This window comes from Periplaneta americana, chromosome 11, assembly GCF_040183065.1.
Source record: "Periplaneta americana isolate PAMFEO1 chromosome 11, P.americana_PAMFEO1_priV1, whole genome shotgun sequence".
Lineage (NCBI taxonomy): Eukaryota > Metazoa > Arthropoda > Insecta > Blattodea > Blattidae > Periplaneta > Periplaneta americana.
Genome location: NC_091127.1, coordinates 413,423 through 429,497, shown reverse-complemented (window position 1 = coordinate 429,497; position 16,075 = coordinate 413,423). Strand labels below are relative to the sequence as shown.

General features: G+C 35.8%; 2 protein-coding genes across 4 annotated transcripts in view; one reads left to right on the top strand and one right to left on the bottom strand.

Moving 5' to 3' along the window:
* LOC138708694 (katanin p60 ATPase-containing subunit A-like 2) overlaps positions 1 to 1,895 on the top strand; it is a 15,268-nt gene extending 13,373 nt beyond the window's left edge. For both annotated transcript variants that reach the window (XM_069838793.1, XM_069838792.1), the window contains 2 exons: positions 292 to 394; positions 911 to 1,895. In XM_069838793.1, the coding sequence (XP_069694894.1) occupies positions 292 to 394; positions 911 to 1,047 (240 nt within the window). In that variant the 3' untranslated portion in view covers positions 1,048 to 1,895. The remainder of the gene's footprint in view (positions 1 to 291; positions 395 to 910) is intronic.
* The window catches only part of Smn (survival motor neuron), a 22,154-nt gene extending 6,079 nt beyond the window's left edge, over positions 1 to 16,075 (bottom strand). Inside the window, exons 1-7 of one of the 2 annotated variants that reach the window (XM_069838795.1) lie at positions 15,866 to 16,075; positions 13,645 to 13,854; positions 11,843 to 11,954; positions 9,702 to 9,814; positions 8,631 to 8,819; positions 4,167 to 4,290; positions 3,704 to 3,829 (exon numbers count right to left, since the gene is read on the bottom strand). In XM_069838795.1, coding sequence (XP_069694896.1) covers positions 3,747 to 3,829; positions 4,167 to 4,290; positions 8,631 to 8,819; positions 9,702 to 9,814; positions 11,843 to 11,954; positions 13,645 to 13,854; positions 15,866 to 15,910 — 876 coding nt within the window. In that variant the 5' untranslated portion in view covers positions 15,911 to 16,075 and the 3' untranslated portion in view covers positions 3,704 to 3,746. Of the gene's footprint in view, positions 1 to 3,374; positions 3,830 to 4,166; positions 4,291 to 8,630; positions 8,820 to 9,701; positions 9,815 to 11,842; positions 11,955 to 13,644; positions 13,855 to 15,865 lie in introns of those variants that run through there. The other variant, XM_069838794.1, reaches the window with a different exon arrangement.

Below are 16,075 nucleotides of genomic sequence, written 5' to 3'. Positions count from 1 at the left end.
ACCCACATCCGAGTGCAGCAGGCAAACGTGTTACCACCTTAAAGATGGACAGATTAACATCTGTAGGTGTCAACTACGTTCTCTATCAACCCTTCCAAGGGCTGAACCTTTTGGGCTCTTCTGTCCTTACCCTTGTGAGGAATTAGAGCAGTAAGGTTAATTTTTATATTTCCTTGTTTAATATGTGCTCCAGCACAAACTCATGGTACACAAGTGTCTATATTGCTGAGCTGGTCCTGTCTACTATGTATTCTGAAGATTCTAACATAAGATAATGAATTTCATATGCAGGAATCGGCTGGCTACTCAGGGTCAGACATCAAGCTGGTGTGCAAGGAGACAGCTATGAATGCCGTGCGAGAGGCCTTCTCTGTTCTAGAAACGCACAAAGATGGTAAGTCAACATCACAGTGCCTGTGTAGCTTTACAAGGTTTTAAGTAGGAACAAAGAAGTAGAAATAAATTATATCTCCTATCATTTCAAAATTAATATTGTTTTCCTCCTTTGCAAGCGACTACTGTATAATCTTGTATATAAAAGTGAATGTGGGTGGATATGTGTGTATGTATGTTCTCGATACAAATCTACACGCTTTGACTAATATTTACCTAAGTTTGCACATTTAACATTCATAACCAGGAGAAAGACAGGCTACATTAAAATTGGACAAATGGACATTAAATTCAATAAAAAATAAAAATCTGCCACCGTCGTTTCCTTTATTGAAATATGTTGTGTAATTTATAAATTATAGGTGTGACAAATCTCGCCTAAAAATGTGTTGGTCGACTTTCTGGGATGGCATCCTAGTACAGGTCCGAAATGATAGAAATTTCTATTAATATATTGTATTTGTCACTTTTCAACGGCTAATGTGATTATTTAAAAAAAATGCTTTTCTTTTTTTAGATGAAAATGTGACAAACCTGAAGTTGAAAGTTATAAATACTGAAGATTTGCAAAATGCTCTGAGAAGTACAAAACCCTCAGCTGCTCATCTTGCACCACGTTACCACAAGTGGCACCGAGAATTTGGTTCCACTTAAACAGCTGTGACTTTTCAATACAGCGAGCAAACTACTCAGTGTGTTTTACTGGACTACCAAGCACATAGTATTTTTAATGGAACTTAAATTGTATTATTGTTAATAACATTACATAATTAATCATTCATTCAAAGTAGAAAAATGCTGAAGCCAAGTGCATTTTGAGATTTGTAGCTTTTATCACGAAAATTAATTATGACTGATCAATATAGTGGTTGGTCTCCAAATGCAGACTTTCCTCCAGTTCCAAGATAGATATGCTTGCAGAATGGAAATCATCGGACTCAAGGATGAGCAATGGTTAGTACCTTTGCCTAGAGCCCAGTTATTTGTGACATAACGTAAATACTGGGCATCCAGTTTCGCAGCATGAGACTAGGCCTAAACTGTGGGTGACAATAGGACAGCAATAAAAATTCTCCAGAAATACAGCATAATGTAGGTGAGGCAAAATTTACTCCTTGGTCCTTAATCCTCCTTATCACGCTATCATCGGGGTTCATGTTCCCATCTCAGCTGGACAGGCAGCATTTCAACTGGACGTGTTGGAAAATAAAAATCAAGTTAAACATTCAATACAGTTTCCATATAATGATACAAACTTTTCAGACCACGTGTATAATGTCTGAATTATCATCTTGTGTGCATTTCACTACTACTATGGTTAACTGTTTATCACAGACTACTGTAAAATACCCGCAAAAAAATTAAAAAAAAAAAACATTTTTAAAAACTGTAACGCAACATTTATTTTAAAATACTTGGTCGTAAGTCTTTAATTCATGCTAAATCCATCTATTCCCTAACCACAGTGTGTTGTACTGTTTTAATTCGCTACTTACACACACTTCAAATATCAAACCAATTCTATATAAAGAAAAGTATGTGTTTCAAAATCATATGACTGTTAGAGGGAATATTATTTAAATAAAGAGAGTCCACAGTACACAAATCTGTAACAAAGATCTTGACATCATATTTTTCAGTGTTTTGATAATAACATCCAGTATCAGTATGTAAAGGTCCAGCAATCGGTTATGACGAATTTCAGCATGCTATCTTAAAGAGACTATAAGGTTTAGAAATACCAAAATAAGACAGGAACAGCTCGAACAATGCAATTTATTGACATGTTGTCAATTTTTTAAAATTATACATTTCAAGTGATCCTCTCGGTATCTGCTGCAATCTCATGACACGTGGGACTTCTTGCCTGTACCGTTTCAGATATTGGATATAGTGTGGTCTAGTTTGAAACATTCTTCTTTTCAGCCTTGAGAAAAAAATCTGGAGCAGGCAGTAAGTTTGTGTCTGGCAGTTGAAACCAACTGCGTCTCTGAATAATGTCTGTAACATTTTTTTTTTTTAATCCAATGCCACCAGGTTGTCATTTTGACATTTCTGGTCTCTCCTGGCAATGACTTATTTGTAACCCATTTCTGAGGTTGGGGCACCTGGAATGCGGAGTTACGCTCCCCGATGATGATGATGATTATGATTATGAATTGCCAGGAGAAGTCCTAAACCTAAGCCTAACCTAATTTCCAGACCATGGACAAACACAGGAATATTCCCCTTTAAGGAAAAAGTCCTGTGTTTTAACCAGGAACTGAACCCAGGACCTCATGAACTGTAGTCAGAAGCTCTGATCACTAGCCCTTGAGGCTGGTCATGTCTGTAACATTTGCCAATACCTTTCATCATTCACTGCAATAACTTTCTCACTTTCATCTTGAAAAGCGTAGAGAGCAATGATGACAGTCACCTTTTCGCTGTGTATTAGTTGTTCATGCAGTTCCTAGACAACGTCTTCATTTCATTTTACAGTTTACCAAACTAGTCAGAACCGTGTCATGAACAACTTCTGGGTAAGATTGCAACAAACAGTAAGGATCACTTGAAATGTGTCATTAAAAAAACTTACTTACAAATGGCTTTTAGAGAACCCCAAGGTTCATTGCCACCCTCACATAAGCCCGCCATTGGTCCCTATCCTGAGCAAGATTAATCCAGTCCCTAGCATCATATCCCACCTCCCTCAAATCCAATTTAATATTATCCTCCCATCTACATCTCGGCCCACCCAAAGGTCTTTTTCCCTCAGATCTCCCAACTATCAATAATTTATATGCATTTCTGGATTCACCCATGTGTGCTACATGCCCTGCCCAGTTCAAAGTCTGGATTTAATGTTCCTACTACGAGTATGTTACTGTAATTAAAAAAATTAATAACATGCCAATGAATTGCACTGTTCAAGCCATATCTTGCTGAAATTCGTCAGACCAACCGCAGGATCCTGTATTAACTGAATTAGATTTAACAAATAAATTTGATTCAATATATTCCTAATATATTTTATACAAGATTAACATGACACAACAAATTAGAAATATGAAAATGTATGTACATTTACTACACTGATAACAATAGCCAGTGTTTTACAATGCGTATATCATAATTTATTCTCATAAACAGTCACTTCCTTGTTATTTTCAAAATATTGTTCTTTTAGCACTTTTTCATAATGCAATTAAAACAAAATTTCATAAATCTTATTTACTTCTCACATCCAGAAATTAAATTCGAACCCACTCAGCACTCTGCTGTAACATTTTTCACACAAAAATAAGAAAAAGTTTCATTTTTATATTACCTGGGAAACATAGAATTAACCATGAAGTAAAATCCTTCAGTTCTCACTTTTTTCTAGACGAATTTCTGCTAGAATTACCACCACATGGTGAGGAATTCTTTGCCTGTTTCAAACCTTGATAGTAACCTAAAATGAAGAAATATATGTTTTAAATTCAGTGCATCTTATTAAATAACATTTATAATACTGCTATGCAGAAAGTCCTCGACCTAGGTCTCTTTCCCACAACCACCAGCATCCCATTCTATGACATCCCAGTACTGATCTAGTGTAATCAATTCGTAGTCATGCTGTGCAAATGAAGTACAGCAGTGACGTACACAATACTGACATGTCTGCACTAACAGTGACGTCAGTATGGACTTCCTGATAAAGTGCATCAATGAAACTACAGCAGGACTTCAAAGATTTGTCATCTACCTATTTCTACATGGGACTGTTACACTGTTTTAATCCTTCTTACCTGTATGGAAGCCACTCATATACCACGACATTAACATTGCCGATAATGCTTCTGCATCTTCCTCTGGAAAGTTCGTAGTCAAATGTGGTGGTGGGGGTGGTGGAACTACCATAGGAGGAACACCCTGCAATAAGTAATAAAAATCATAATTCTATGTACCTATACAAGGAATGCTGTACAATACTTTATAATGTTTATTAAATTAAGATTATACAAAATGAAGCCAATTGCGATTAAGGATTCAATGTAAAATGTAAATCTGATGAGCATGTGCGTGACTTTTCATAAACATTTGAAGGTCATGTTGAGATTCAGATAAGTTATAATATAAAATAGTTGTATAATTTTCAGTCAGCAACTTATCGAAGTGTAAATGCAGAATGAATTCTGTTACATCACATTAAATTATATATTTCACAAATCACATTATCTTATGTTTCACGAATATTTTCGACTTGTACAAGAGTCATCTTCAGGTGACACAATAAAGCAAACAAAACAAATTGAACACAGGTGATAGCAGTAATTGTAATTTTATTGTTGATATTGTAGTTGGAATCTCCTGGTAGAGGGCCAGAGAAGGCCTGACGGCCTTATCTCTACCAGGTTAAATAAATAAATACTAATACTACTAATAAATAAAATAAATAATCTACAATGAATACGCGTTACAAACCATGCATGCCCATTTTAAAAAAGCTTAAGTGTGGCTATAAGTCCATTGTAATTAGTTAAAATAATCAGATAAAAATAACAATCGAGTAAAAAGGCTACACTTAGGTTAATATCATGTTGTGTGCACATAACAAATGTAACGCAACAATGAGAAGGCTTCAATATCTGAATACCTCAGCAGTATATTCGTTATATTATTGCTACTTATTGCTGCGAGCGGCTGAAAACACACGCATAATACCCATATCTGAAAGAATTTACTGTCTTGAACACTGCATTACAAATGGACATATTCCGTCATTTTAACCTCCTAGGTTTATATTTTTAAACTTAATTTTCATCTCTAAACATCGGCACACAATTTGTTATGTGTCACACAACATGATATGAATCTAAGTGTAGCCTTTTTACTTGATTGTTATTTTTATCTGATTATTTTAACTAATTAAATGTATGATGCTTTCTTAAATGAGCATGCATGGTTTATAATGCGTATATGTGTTCACTCATTGTACTGCTATCAGCTGTGTTCAATTTGTTTTCTTTGCTTTATTGTGTCGCCTGAAGATGACTTTTGTACAAGTCGAAAATATTCCTGAAACATAATATAATGTGATTTGTGAAATATATAATTTAATGTGATGTAACAGAATTCATTCTGCACTTACACTTAGATTAAGTTGCTGACTGAAAATTATACAACTATTTTATATTTTCATAAACAGTTTGTACTGTTTTGGACCAACAGACTTATTCTCTAATACAATATAATTTTATTTTATTTATTTATTTAATCTGACAGGATTAAGACCATAAGGTCTTCTCTTCCATCCTACCAGATAGACATATAAATACAAAATAGAAATACAAACGCTGATAAAAATAATACAAATAATAATATATTGTATTAAAGACTAGAAAGTTATCTAAAATTAAAATTTCAAATAGCATAAATTTCCATAACAATGTCATGAAATAATTAGAGTTACAGTTGTTACAGAAAAGAAAATCATAGATCTTATTAAGAAATTCAATTCCCTATTCTCCTATTATACTGATTATTAGGGCAAGGCAATTAATGATTTTGCATCTTTTTCTTATGAAGGTTTAAACATTGCTAGCATATATGGAAATGTATGACATTAAAAACTGAGTTAAATAAAAGCAATTCGTTAGGGCATTTTTTTGCATTTTCTTAAGTTTTTTACGGATATGTCATTTTTTAGCAATTTTTAGGTCATTTTGAGCATTTTTTACACTTTTCAGGAAGTCTGTGACATTATTTGTATTTGATTTGAGATTTTTATTATAATTCAGTATTTTCCTTGTCAGTACAATTTCTTAGAATTAAGTAGATGTTTGCTAGCTTCTACCCCTATTTTTCAAGGTATGTGCATAATGAACTTGCCCACTTCTAGGAATTTTATTCAAATTCTTAGAGCGTATGCTAGCTTGTACCCCTATTTTTCAAGGCATAATGAACTTTCCCACTTCTAGGAATTTTATTCAAATTCTTAGAGCGTATGCTAGCTTGTACACCTATTTTTCAAGGCATAATGAACTTGCCCACTTCTAGGAATTTACCCACACTCCCACAGAGATTCCTTTCTCCAGGTAAACTGTTATGCTGTTAATTGAGGTGGTCAGTTGTTTCTAGTCGTCTGTGTGAACAGGTCAAGAGCAAAATGCCTAAAGTAAAGGAAACTGCTAGTGTTAAATTAAAGGCATTTGTTTCAAAATATGGAGAAAATATTTTTTCAACGGACGGTCGTATTTTATTCTGCAAGATCTGCGATGTAAGAGTAGCTGCTGAAAAAAAGTTTACGATAGAACAACACATGTCATGGGAGAAACATAAACGTGGCCTGCAGAGACTTGAAAATAAATCCAGTGTAAACTTACAGCAAATGCTTCTGGGGGATATGTGTTCAACGTTTTCGCCATTTTGTGAGAAACTATGTCAAGCTTTTCTATCGGCTGATATTCCACTTCACAAACTGAATCATCCTAAGCTGCGAACTTTCTTAGAAGAGGAGACCGGAAAATTAATTCCAGATCCCAGAACATTGAGAAGAACATACATAGCTCGGTGCTATGATAAAACTTTGAAAAAAATAAGAGAAATGATTGGAGAAAGAAATGTATTCGTATCCATTGACGAGACAACAGACTCTATGGGCCGTTATGTAGCTAATGTTATTGTTGGAGTTTTATAAGCACACAGCCCTGGAGAACAATTTCTACTTCATTGTGAGCAGCTAGACAAAGTCAACTACTCAACGATCAGCTTAGTATTTGACCATGCATTGAGAATACTTTGGCCTGATGGGATTCGAAATTCCAGTGTCTTGCTTTTTATAACAGATGCAGCACCCTACATGATGAAAGCAGCTGCTTCTTTAAGTGCACTGTACCCAAAAATGGTACACGTGACGTGTTTAGCACATGCATTACACCGGGTTGCAGAAGAAGTACGTGCAAATTTTCCTGAAGTGGATAAATTAATTGGATGCGTGAAGAAAGTATTCTTGAAAGCCCCCTCTCGAATTTCAGCATTCAAAACAGAAGCTCCAGAAATCCAATTGCCATTTTCACCTGTTTTGACTAGATGGGGAACATGGCTCCAAGCTTGCAGTTATTATTGCAAGAATTTCGATGTTGTGAAGAAAGTGGTTGATTCTTTTGATAATGGTGAGTCAGTGTCAATAAAAAAGGCGCAAGAACTGTTAGCTGATAAAGAAATTGCTGGTAAACTTTCCTACATAAATACTAATTTTGGATTCCTTCCTGATGTCATAACTGCACTGGCAAAATCCCAAGTGACATTAGTGGAACAGCTACAAATAGTGGATAAAGTGGTGAATGATTTGAGCCGTGGATGTGATAAAGTGGGTGATGCAGTGTCAATGAAAATGAAAAACTGTCTAAGCAAGAACAGGGGGTACACAACATTCTGTTCAATTGGCAGAGCTTTGTCTGGTGACAATTTTTCTCTTCCTGACTGTGAGTTAAATCCAGGAGATATTGCTTGCTTTCAGTTTGCTCCAATTGTTTCCGTTGAAGTATAGAGAAGCTTTTCCATTTATAAGTCGGTACTAGCAGACAATAGACAATCATTTTTGTTTGAAAATCTCCGCCAAGTTTTGATCGTTAACTGCAATTCAAAATTGTTGTAAAAGTGCACTTGAAATGAATTTTCTCCAATACATGGTACTGTAACATGGATTTTTTTAAATTTTATGTAGTTCAATAATCAAGTGAGTACTTAACGTAATTAAAAGTATTTTCATTGGCAATGCTTTACTTTTTATTGGTCATTTTTTGTTTTTTTTTAGGTCATTTTTTTGTATTTTTAGGTCATAAATGCATTTTTTATTTCGCATTTTTTACCAATTTATAGGTCATTAAATGCCTTGCCCTACTGATTATATTTCTTATTCCCTGCAAAGTAAAATAATGATATTTTTTCAGTCTAAAATACCTAAATATGTTATGCAAGTAAGAGAAATAAAGTTCCTATCCAGAGCCAGATTTAAGTTTGCTGCCATCGTAACCTATACTAACTGTGCCATTCTTTTTGACTGAATAACATTATTACACAATGTCGACAGAGTTTGAACAAGTTTCAAGAGACAAAGTATAGCAATTATATAACACTGAAAATAATATTCTCAAATTTCAGTATTCCACTGCAGGACATCTTTTGCGAAAAGTATCAACGGCCATCCAAGTCAACTGTTTTCCTTATGGCTTTACTTCGTTTGGTGCTAGTGTAAGAGAATTTCTCACCATGGGTGGCATTCGAAGAGGCATAAGCTGGGGAGGAAAGTAGCCGGGACCTGGAGGTCTAATTGTTCGAGCTTCCCAGTCCATTTTAATGTCTTGAGGAGATTTTGGAACCGTTTTAAACTTGGGTTTCACAACTGATTCCTTTGTAGATTCGCCATCACTACATTCCATCTCCAAACCATTCTGTAACTGAAGATTGTCAGAAATTACTTATGACATACGCATGCAGAACAAGCCAGATTGCTGGAGTACACTGCATCCACCTCTTGTAACATCAGATATTTAAGTGTTTATACATTTCTGTTCCTTTCCATCAATTTTTAAATATTATAAAAACCTTCAGAATCTTTGCAATTATGCTCTAAATAGATTATTTCTTCTTAAGGATACACTGAGGTTAAATTTTGTCAATTTGTTGAAAAAATTCTGTTTTTCATTTTAACAATCTCTCCGTACATTTCATGCAGACAGTCCCCTTCAACCAGCCAACATTATTAATTAAAAGGTTGCACACTATAGGTACTTACAAATGGAACCTGCAGGTTCACTGCCCACCATCGGTCATATTTCAACAGGACAAAGCACCACTGCACAGGAAGTCGGAGCATTTCTTAACAATCAGCTTCCTCAATGATGGATCGACAGTCAGGGGACTATGGATCATGCATTGCAACATTGGCCTCCATGGTCGCCTGATCTCACTGCACGTGATTTTTTTTTGTGGGGGTTTGTGAAAGACTCCGTCAACATGCTTTCCCTTCCCACAATTCTGAATGAACTGCGACACTACATAGTAACAGCAGTGGGTGCAGTAACACCAGACACGATCGCAAAAGTATGGGACGAATATGAATCATCTAGAGGTATGCCATGCGTCCGATGGAGGGCACACTGAACATTTGTGAAAGGTAAATGAAAACTTTTTATTTCTAAACATTTTTAAAATTCACCCCAAGGTTTTATGTGCATGCATGTAAAAGATACAGCCATGTGAAATCAGATGATTCATTTTGACAGATCATCCACTCAAAAACTGATCTGGATCCTTAATTCACTCTGTGCATATCTTACTGGCTGCTGCTGCTGCAAATCTTCAGCTGCAAATGTTTCCTGATTCTTCCTTGCTGCTTGACCTTGAGAAGGTTGAAGTTGTTTCATTAGAATCTCCTCTTCATTGCCATAACCTGTAATATTCAAATATAAAATCACAACACAATTTCAACTGCACTGGTGTAACAATGTGATGATGAACACTGTTGGAAGCTGTCTTTCCTTGCACCTTTTTTTATTTATCGTTTTCCCGTATTTTTTTGCAATAAATTTTCTTAGGAATGAAAATATATAGGGGAGAGTCGGGTAATATCGGACAGTGAGTTTCTTTCATCTACCACACGATGATAGTACCTGATTGACATGGTTACGTTTCTGTGATGTCGCATAGAGAAACGTAACCATGTCATTCAGGTACTACCATATGGTGGTAGACGAAAGAAAGGCACTGTCCGATACTACCCGATGTCCGATACTACCAGACTCTCCCCTATATATAAAACTTTCACGTGTTAACTTGAACCAAGTTTAAAAATATCTTACAGTCTACACAAAACTAGAAAGGTGCTGACAGTTCAGCCAATTGTTTCACAGCCAGCATGTGCTAGCCAGGTGTTTCATTCATAAGTTGAATCTTCGTGTGTCGCAGCAAGTAGGCCATTGGCGTTCTGTCATGGTTATTGTTTTCACAGTTATTCTGACGGCATGTGTGTTTATATTACCGACTACGTTAAAAAAGATGCATATTTCACTATGAGATGTGGAATCTTGCACGGCAGTGTTTCTTTCCCCTACATTATCGTAAAGAATTTAAGTTTTGAATATAAAAAAAATCAATGGCCGCAAGATACTAATGAAGAGAATGGACACTATCTTCATTGTTCTGTAAAACAAACTTTTACTTAAGTATGCATATACCTCGGAAATTCAATAATATTGCCAGTGTGAATTTTTTAAATGAATGTCCATATTTTAAGTAATGTAACTTCATTTAGCGATACGATTACGATTATTAATTTATTATCCATCTTGTAGGATCGTCAGAAACAGGATCACTATCAATTTTCGCCTTATTCAAGTGATAAAACGAAATAGGCCTAATTGATTTCGCGTCTTTATTACTGATACTAATATCTGAAACACCTGGCTCAGATAAACCACGTGCACCACTATTTTCTGTACTGTTCGCCACATTATGACACTGAGATTTATGTAGGCCTGTCACTTCCCCACAAGGCATTATTAGCTGATGTAACATAGTCCAGGGAGCTAAAAACCTATTCCTTTATAACTTCAAATTTATAGCATGAAATCTTGGTTACAGTTTATACTACATATCACAAGCACACTACATACTATATTCACATTCACTTACTCTTTTATTATTATTATTATTATTATTATTATTATTACTGTTATAATTATATTTTTATGATACGAATTTGCGAGTTCTCGTCAGCTGCTCAGTTCCGACACGGCAGGCAGCTTCACCGCACGACGCTCTCTTCCGCATGTGAGAGAGAGAGAACTGTTAATATCTTTCTAGTTTTGTATAGACTGTAGTTGACTAGTTTCGGCTTGGAAGCCATCTTCAGAACTGCGTCGTCCTTGCATCTTCCATTGTCTTTGCCTCTAGTTAGGATGTGTTTGTGTTGTGTGGTGTGGAGTCAAGTAGTTTGTGTGTTCTGAAATTCAGTTGTGTGTTAAGGATTTGTTGTGGGTGTATTTTTGCGTATATTTCGCATTGTTTGAGTGTGTTTAGTTTCTGGTTTTTCGGTTGGATAGGCCTATGTAGAATTTCCATGTCTGTGTCTACATTGTTGTAGGTGAGATTGGCGTTTGTGATGTGTTCTGTGCATATGGAAGTATTGCGTGACACCGGAAGATGCAAGGACGACGCAGTTTTCTGAAGATGGCTCACAAGCCGAAACTAATCAACTAAGGTATTTTTAAATTTAGTTCAAGTTAACACGTGAAAGTTATGTATATCTTCATTCCTTAGTGATATAGTGTGCCAATTAATGGGAGTGCCAACTTCGTACAGGATTATATGCCAACTTTTGTACGATTACTAGAATTAATGGCGCTGTGGAGGGTCTTTTGATTGCAATGTACTGACATCATAGAAATAAAAAATTATCGACATCAGTGGTTTCACTCACCTACATATTTCACAACACAAGTTCCTTTATCTGGATATACTGTATCTACTGTGGCTTCATATGACACTCCATCGCCACTGTACACTGCACGACATGCTGCTCCAACTCGCCACTGGAAAATTTATTGTATGTGAGTAAATGTGATTGAATATTATTGGTTCATAAACTTTCTATTCTGCACCCAAATATTAACAAGTCGAGATATAATTTTAAGTTTAATGGGTTACAATTTCCCAGAATACTTCCATTTCTCCTCCTGTAAACACCGCTGCTATTATTATCAACTCAAACAAACATGAAGGAAATGTGGCTGAGGTGGTGGTAGCGATGGTGATGGTTGTGTAGAAGATAAAAATTAAGACAAAGATAAAAAATGAGGAAAAGGAATGTGGAAGGAAAAATGGGACACCAGAAATGTATTTCATAATTAATAATAATAATAATAATAGTAAACTGCCCCCCATTGAGGGTAGCCCTTACGGACTCAGTATATCCTCAAAAAAATTATTATACATATGTAAAGATAGATATTAAATTTTAAAGAAGGAAAACAAAGAAAAGGGCGTGAAAAATTACAATTGCTATTAATGTGGCACCATGTGATTAATAAGGATTTGGCAGGATTTTTTAACACAATTATCACAATGTCTTCCTTCAGGGATGTTGGCAGAGCAAACTGCCATCGAAATTCTTCGAAAAAAGCTGGTATAGTCCCTCGAGCACCTATGAGCAAGCCGAATACCTCAACGTGAATTAAGGCATATTTCAGCTTGAAATAGTTGACTGTAGGCTCATAGATCGACTTCTTCTCAAGGTGGACCTCGGCTGACTGATGACATTCTACTTCAAAACGTATCGTGGGGTCCACAATGATGCCCTGTTTAGTGTCAGCATTGTACGCTAAAATATCTACTCGTCTCGTTGACCCATTTTCAGCTAGACAGGAGATTTCTTCTTCTACTATCCAGTCCTTATTTCTTAATGCGGCAGCAATTTTGGATCTTACAAGATGATGTCTAGAGTTCCTCAAGAGCAATCCCTGTTCACGGAATCCCAAGACGTGTGCTAAAGTTTCAATCTCCGGGCAGCCACTGGTCTTCAGAATCTTACATATTTCACTACTTAATCTAGACCAGTAGTACTCAACCTTTTTACTCCCTGTACCACAAGTAACACTCTTCCACTCAAGACTGAACCCCCAGAGTTCCAGAGTTGTTATGCTTAATTCAAATTAAGTATACGTAACACTAAATTAATATCAATAATTAAGTCGCATAGTTTTAAACTATAAAAAAGAGAATCATGCTGTTAAATAAATAATTAAAGAAATAGCATTACAGATGTAGAAAAGAAACATTATATTATTGTATTATTAAATTAAGTGGTTCTGAACTAATAATTTCATGCATGAAGTTGTTCTCTGCAAGCCAGCTACTTGATTCTTGGCATAATCTTTAAATGCAAGTATCCGAGGTGGTTCTGAATTCAAACAATTTCTGTGTTTTGTTTTCACTGTGTAATAAGAAATAAAGAACCCAAGCCTACATACAACAGTCACCACACACTATTCAGCCAGCACATCTTAGGCATCGATTTTGAAGTATGTCATTCGTAATATTACAGGAGCAAGATTAGCGTAACAAGATTTCATACAGTAAAGCAATACAAATCCGCTCTGGCAGAAATGGTTTTCATTAGCTCTGATCATTCATGGCTTGTTTTAAATATTATGTACCGTCTAAAAAGTCTTCATGTGCCACTGATCTAAACTATTATGATGTAAGTATGAAATACCAACTTACCTCCTTATTGTGCCTTTTCTTTCGTCTTCTAGGTTTATTAGATGCACTACTCTCATTTCCAGACACACTCTCCTTGGTCAGACCCATGCGACGGGCAACCTCTTCTTTTGCCATATTCACAGCATGGTCGTAGGCTCGCACTAGGGCTGTGTCATCCCAGATGTCATCTTCTGCCGGGGCAGCATCACCCTCCTCACTTGCTTTTTCATTCTTGCACAGAAATTTTAAACTTTTAGTGAATTCTGTGCAACTAAGCTGTAGTACTTAAACATAACTGAGATCAAGAAGAGGAAGAATGATTGTGAACTGAGAACTGATTGGACTACAGTAACAGAATGAGCAGCTCATAAGAAGTGTTATTACAATAACAATGTTAGAAGGTAGGAAAAAAAATTATGTCCAGCAATACAATGAGCTTCACACTATGTACAGCCTTGATCAAGCAAGTCCTTTTGTGTGATTTAGCTGTGATCTCTATGAAGCAACACTTAACAATAAAGCATGTACGGTACTATACTTACTTGTCTCTTCATGTGAATTAATTTCTGTTAACTTACTCTTATCTTTTCTTTGCTTATTTGTATATTTCATTTTTATTTTATGGAAAAGTATTGGTTAATCATCGTTTGATAACCATTTTACAGAAACAGCATTTCTTCATTAAATTATTATTATGTTCTATGGCATTCAAATTCATTTATCACACAAATATAACAAAACACACAGAAAGGAACCAGGCCTGAGCACAACATGTCTGATACAAGACACACCTTCACAGCTCTAACTCAATGAATCCTCAGCTGTGACAGAGCCAAGTGACTATCTGGATAAGCTCCAGCCCTTCCTTCCTATATCAGCATAATAGCCCCAAGCTTCAACCCAGCTTATTACAAATGAGGGATAGACTATATGGAGAGTGCTGGTGGAATGGCACAGGAAAATGGGAGTACCACAAATAAACCTGCTTTGTCCATTGCAAATTGAAGAGGTGGATTCCAAACTGGCCTAAGTCCAAATGACAAGTTATGAGAATAATGAAAAAAACTGATGACATAAATTTGACTTCCTTAGATCTGTTTGAAAAAGCATATGCAGACACTAAGTCAAGACTTAGGAGAGTCTCTTAAATTCTTTTCTGCCTTGTACAATACTTTTTATGATTGTGTTGTCTTAAGTATTTAAACATTATATTGTTCATTCCAGTAATATATAAAATAAAATAATTTTTTCTCGCTAGATTCGCATTCTGACCCACTGTGAGCTGGTGAGTAAATGAGTTGACTTCGAGACATGAAGCTATTGACTTCTGAACGTCAGTAAGTAAGCACCAGTTGGCAGAGGCATGACAGGAAGTGAAGGTTGCTCCATGTTAAAACTTGGTTTCTCTGAGCCGTACATACCTAAACAAAAAGAAATTGAGCGGCGACGCCAATTTCGCACTGGAATAAGGATGGAAAGCTATTGTAAAAGTGTAGCCAGTGCAGAGGTGAGATCGCATGCCTTGCAACTAAATTTTTTGGTAGGTATAGCCTACATATGAGTAGAAAGATAGCGTGTTTTCATAAGGTTGAGTATCAGTGACAGGTTAAGTTTGGTTAGTTCAGGCCTTAGGTATGACTTGCATATTATACTCCTTTCGGTCGGTACTTGGGTATGGACTAGCCCAGATATCTAGTTTCCTTTGGTAACGCAATTGTAAAGAATTACCACAACTTTCTACGCATTCAGAGTATATATCTAGCTTAATATAACCGACCTATACTTAATAATGCCACAAATTGTAGACTGCATGGAATTGTTTAGTAACACGACGATAATTACGTTAAGTTACGTTTGTCTCTGTGTAGCTATTAGTCCATGCGCTAGCCAAGTCCTCAAGAGATATCCTGTAAAAGATTACCCATATTAGAAGCGTGTAATCTAACAATTGTAAACCTTCATATCATATACTTCAGTTAGTTAGGTAATCTCGTCTTTAGTACAAATAATTACGGCAGCCGACGAACCGCTCTGGCGTCATATTATTGGTCTGGAGGGGGTGAATAGTGTTAGGTTATGTCTGTGCTTTCAGCATAAATATTTTAATAGGTTACCTATTTATGAATATGAATAGGTTGAATTTCGAAACAAACTACTATAAATATACTGATATCATTACTATGAGGTACAACAATGTATAAGAATTGGGCTGTTTATCATTAATACCATTGTGGCTGCATACCTTTGACTTTTCTCCTCGCAGGAATAAAACTTCTCCTTCTGCCATTCTTATACACTTAACACTTTAATGTTTATAATAAAAATTTGTACAGCAACTTATAACGTTTCCATACAACTTTAAACATATTACAACGGAAATTTAATTGCCAGTAGAAAAACTCTATATTACAATTCGACCGCCATGACATTACGAAGCGTTACTGCCAGTGTC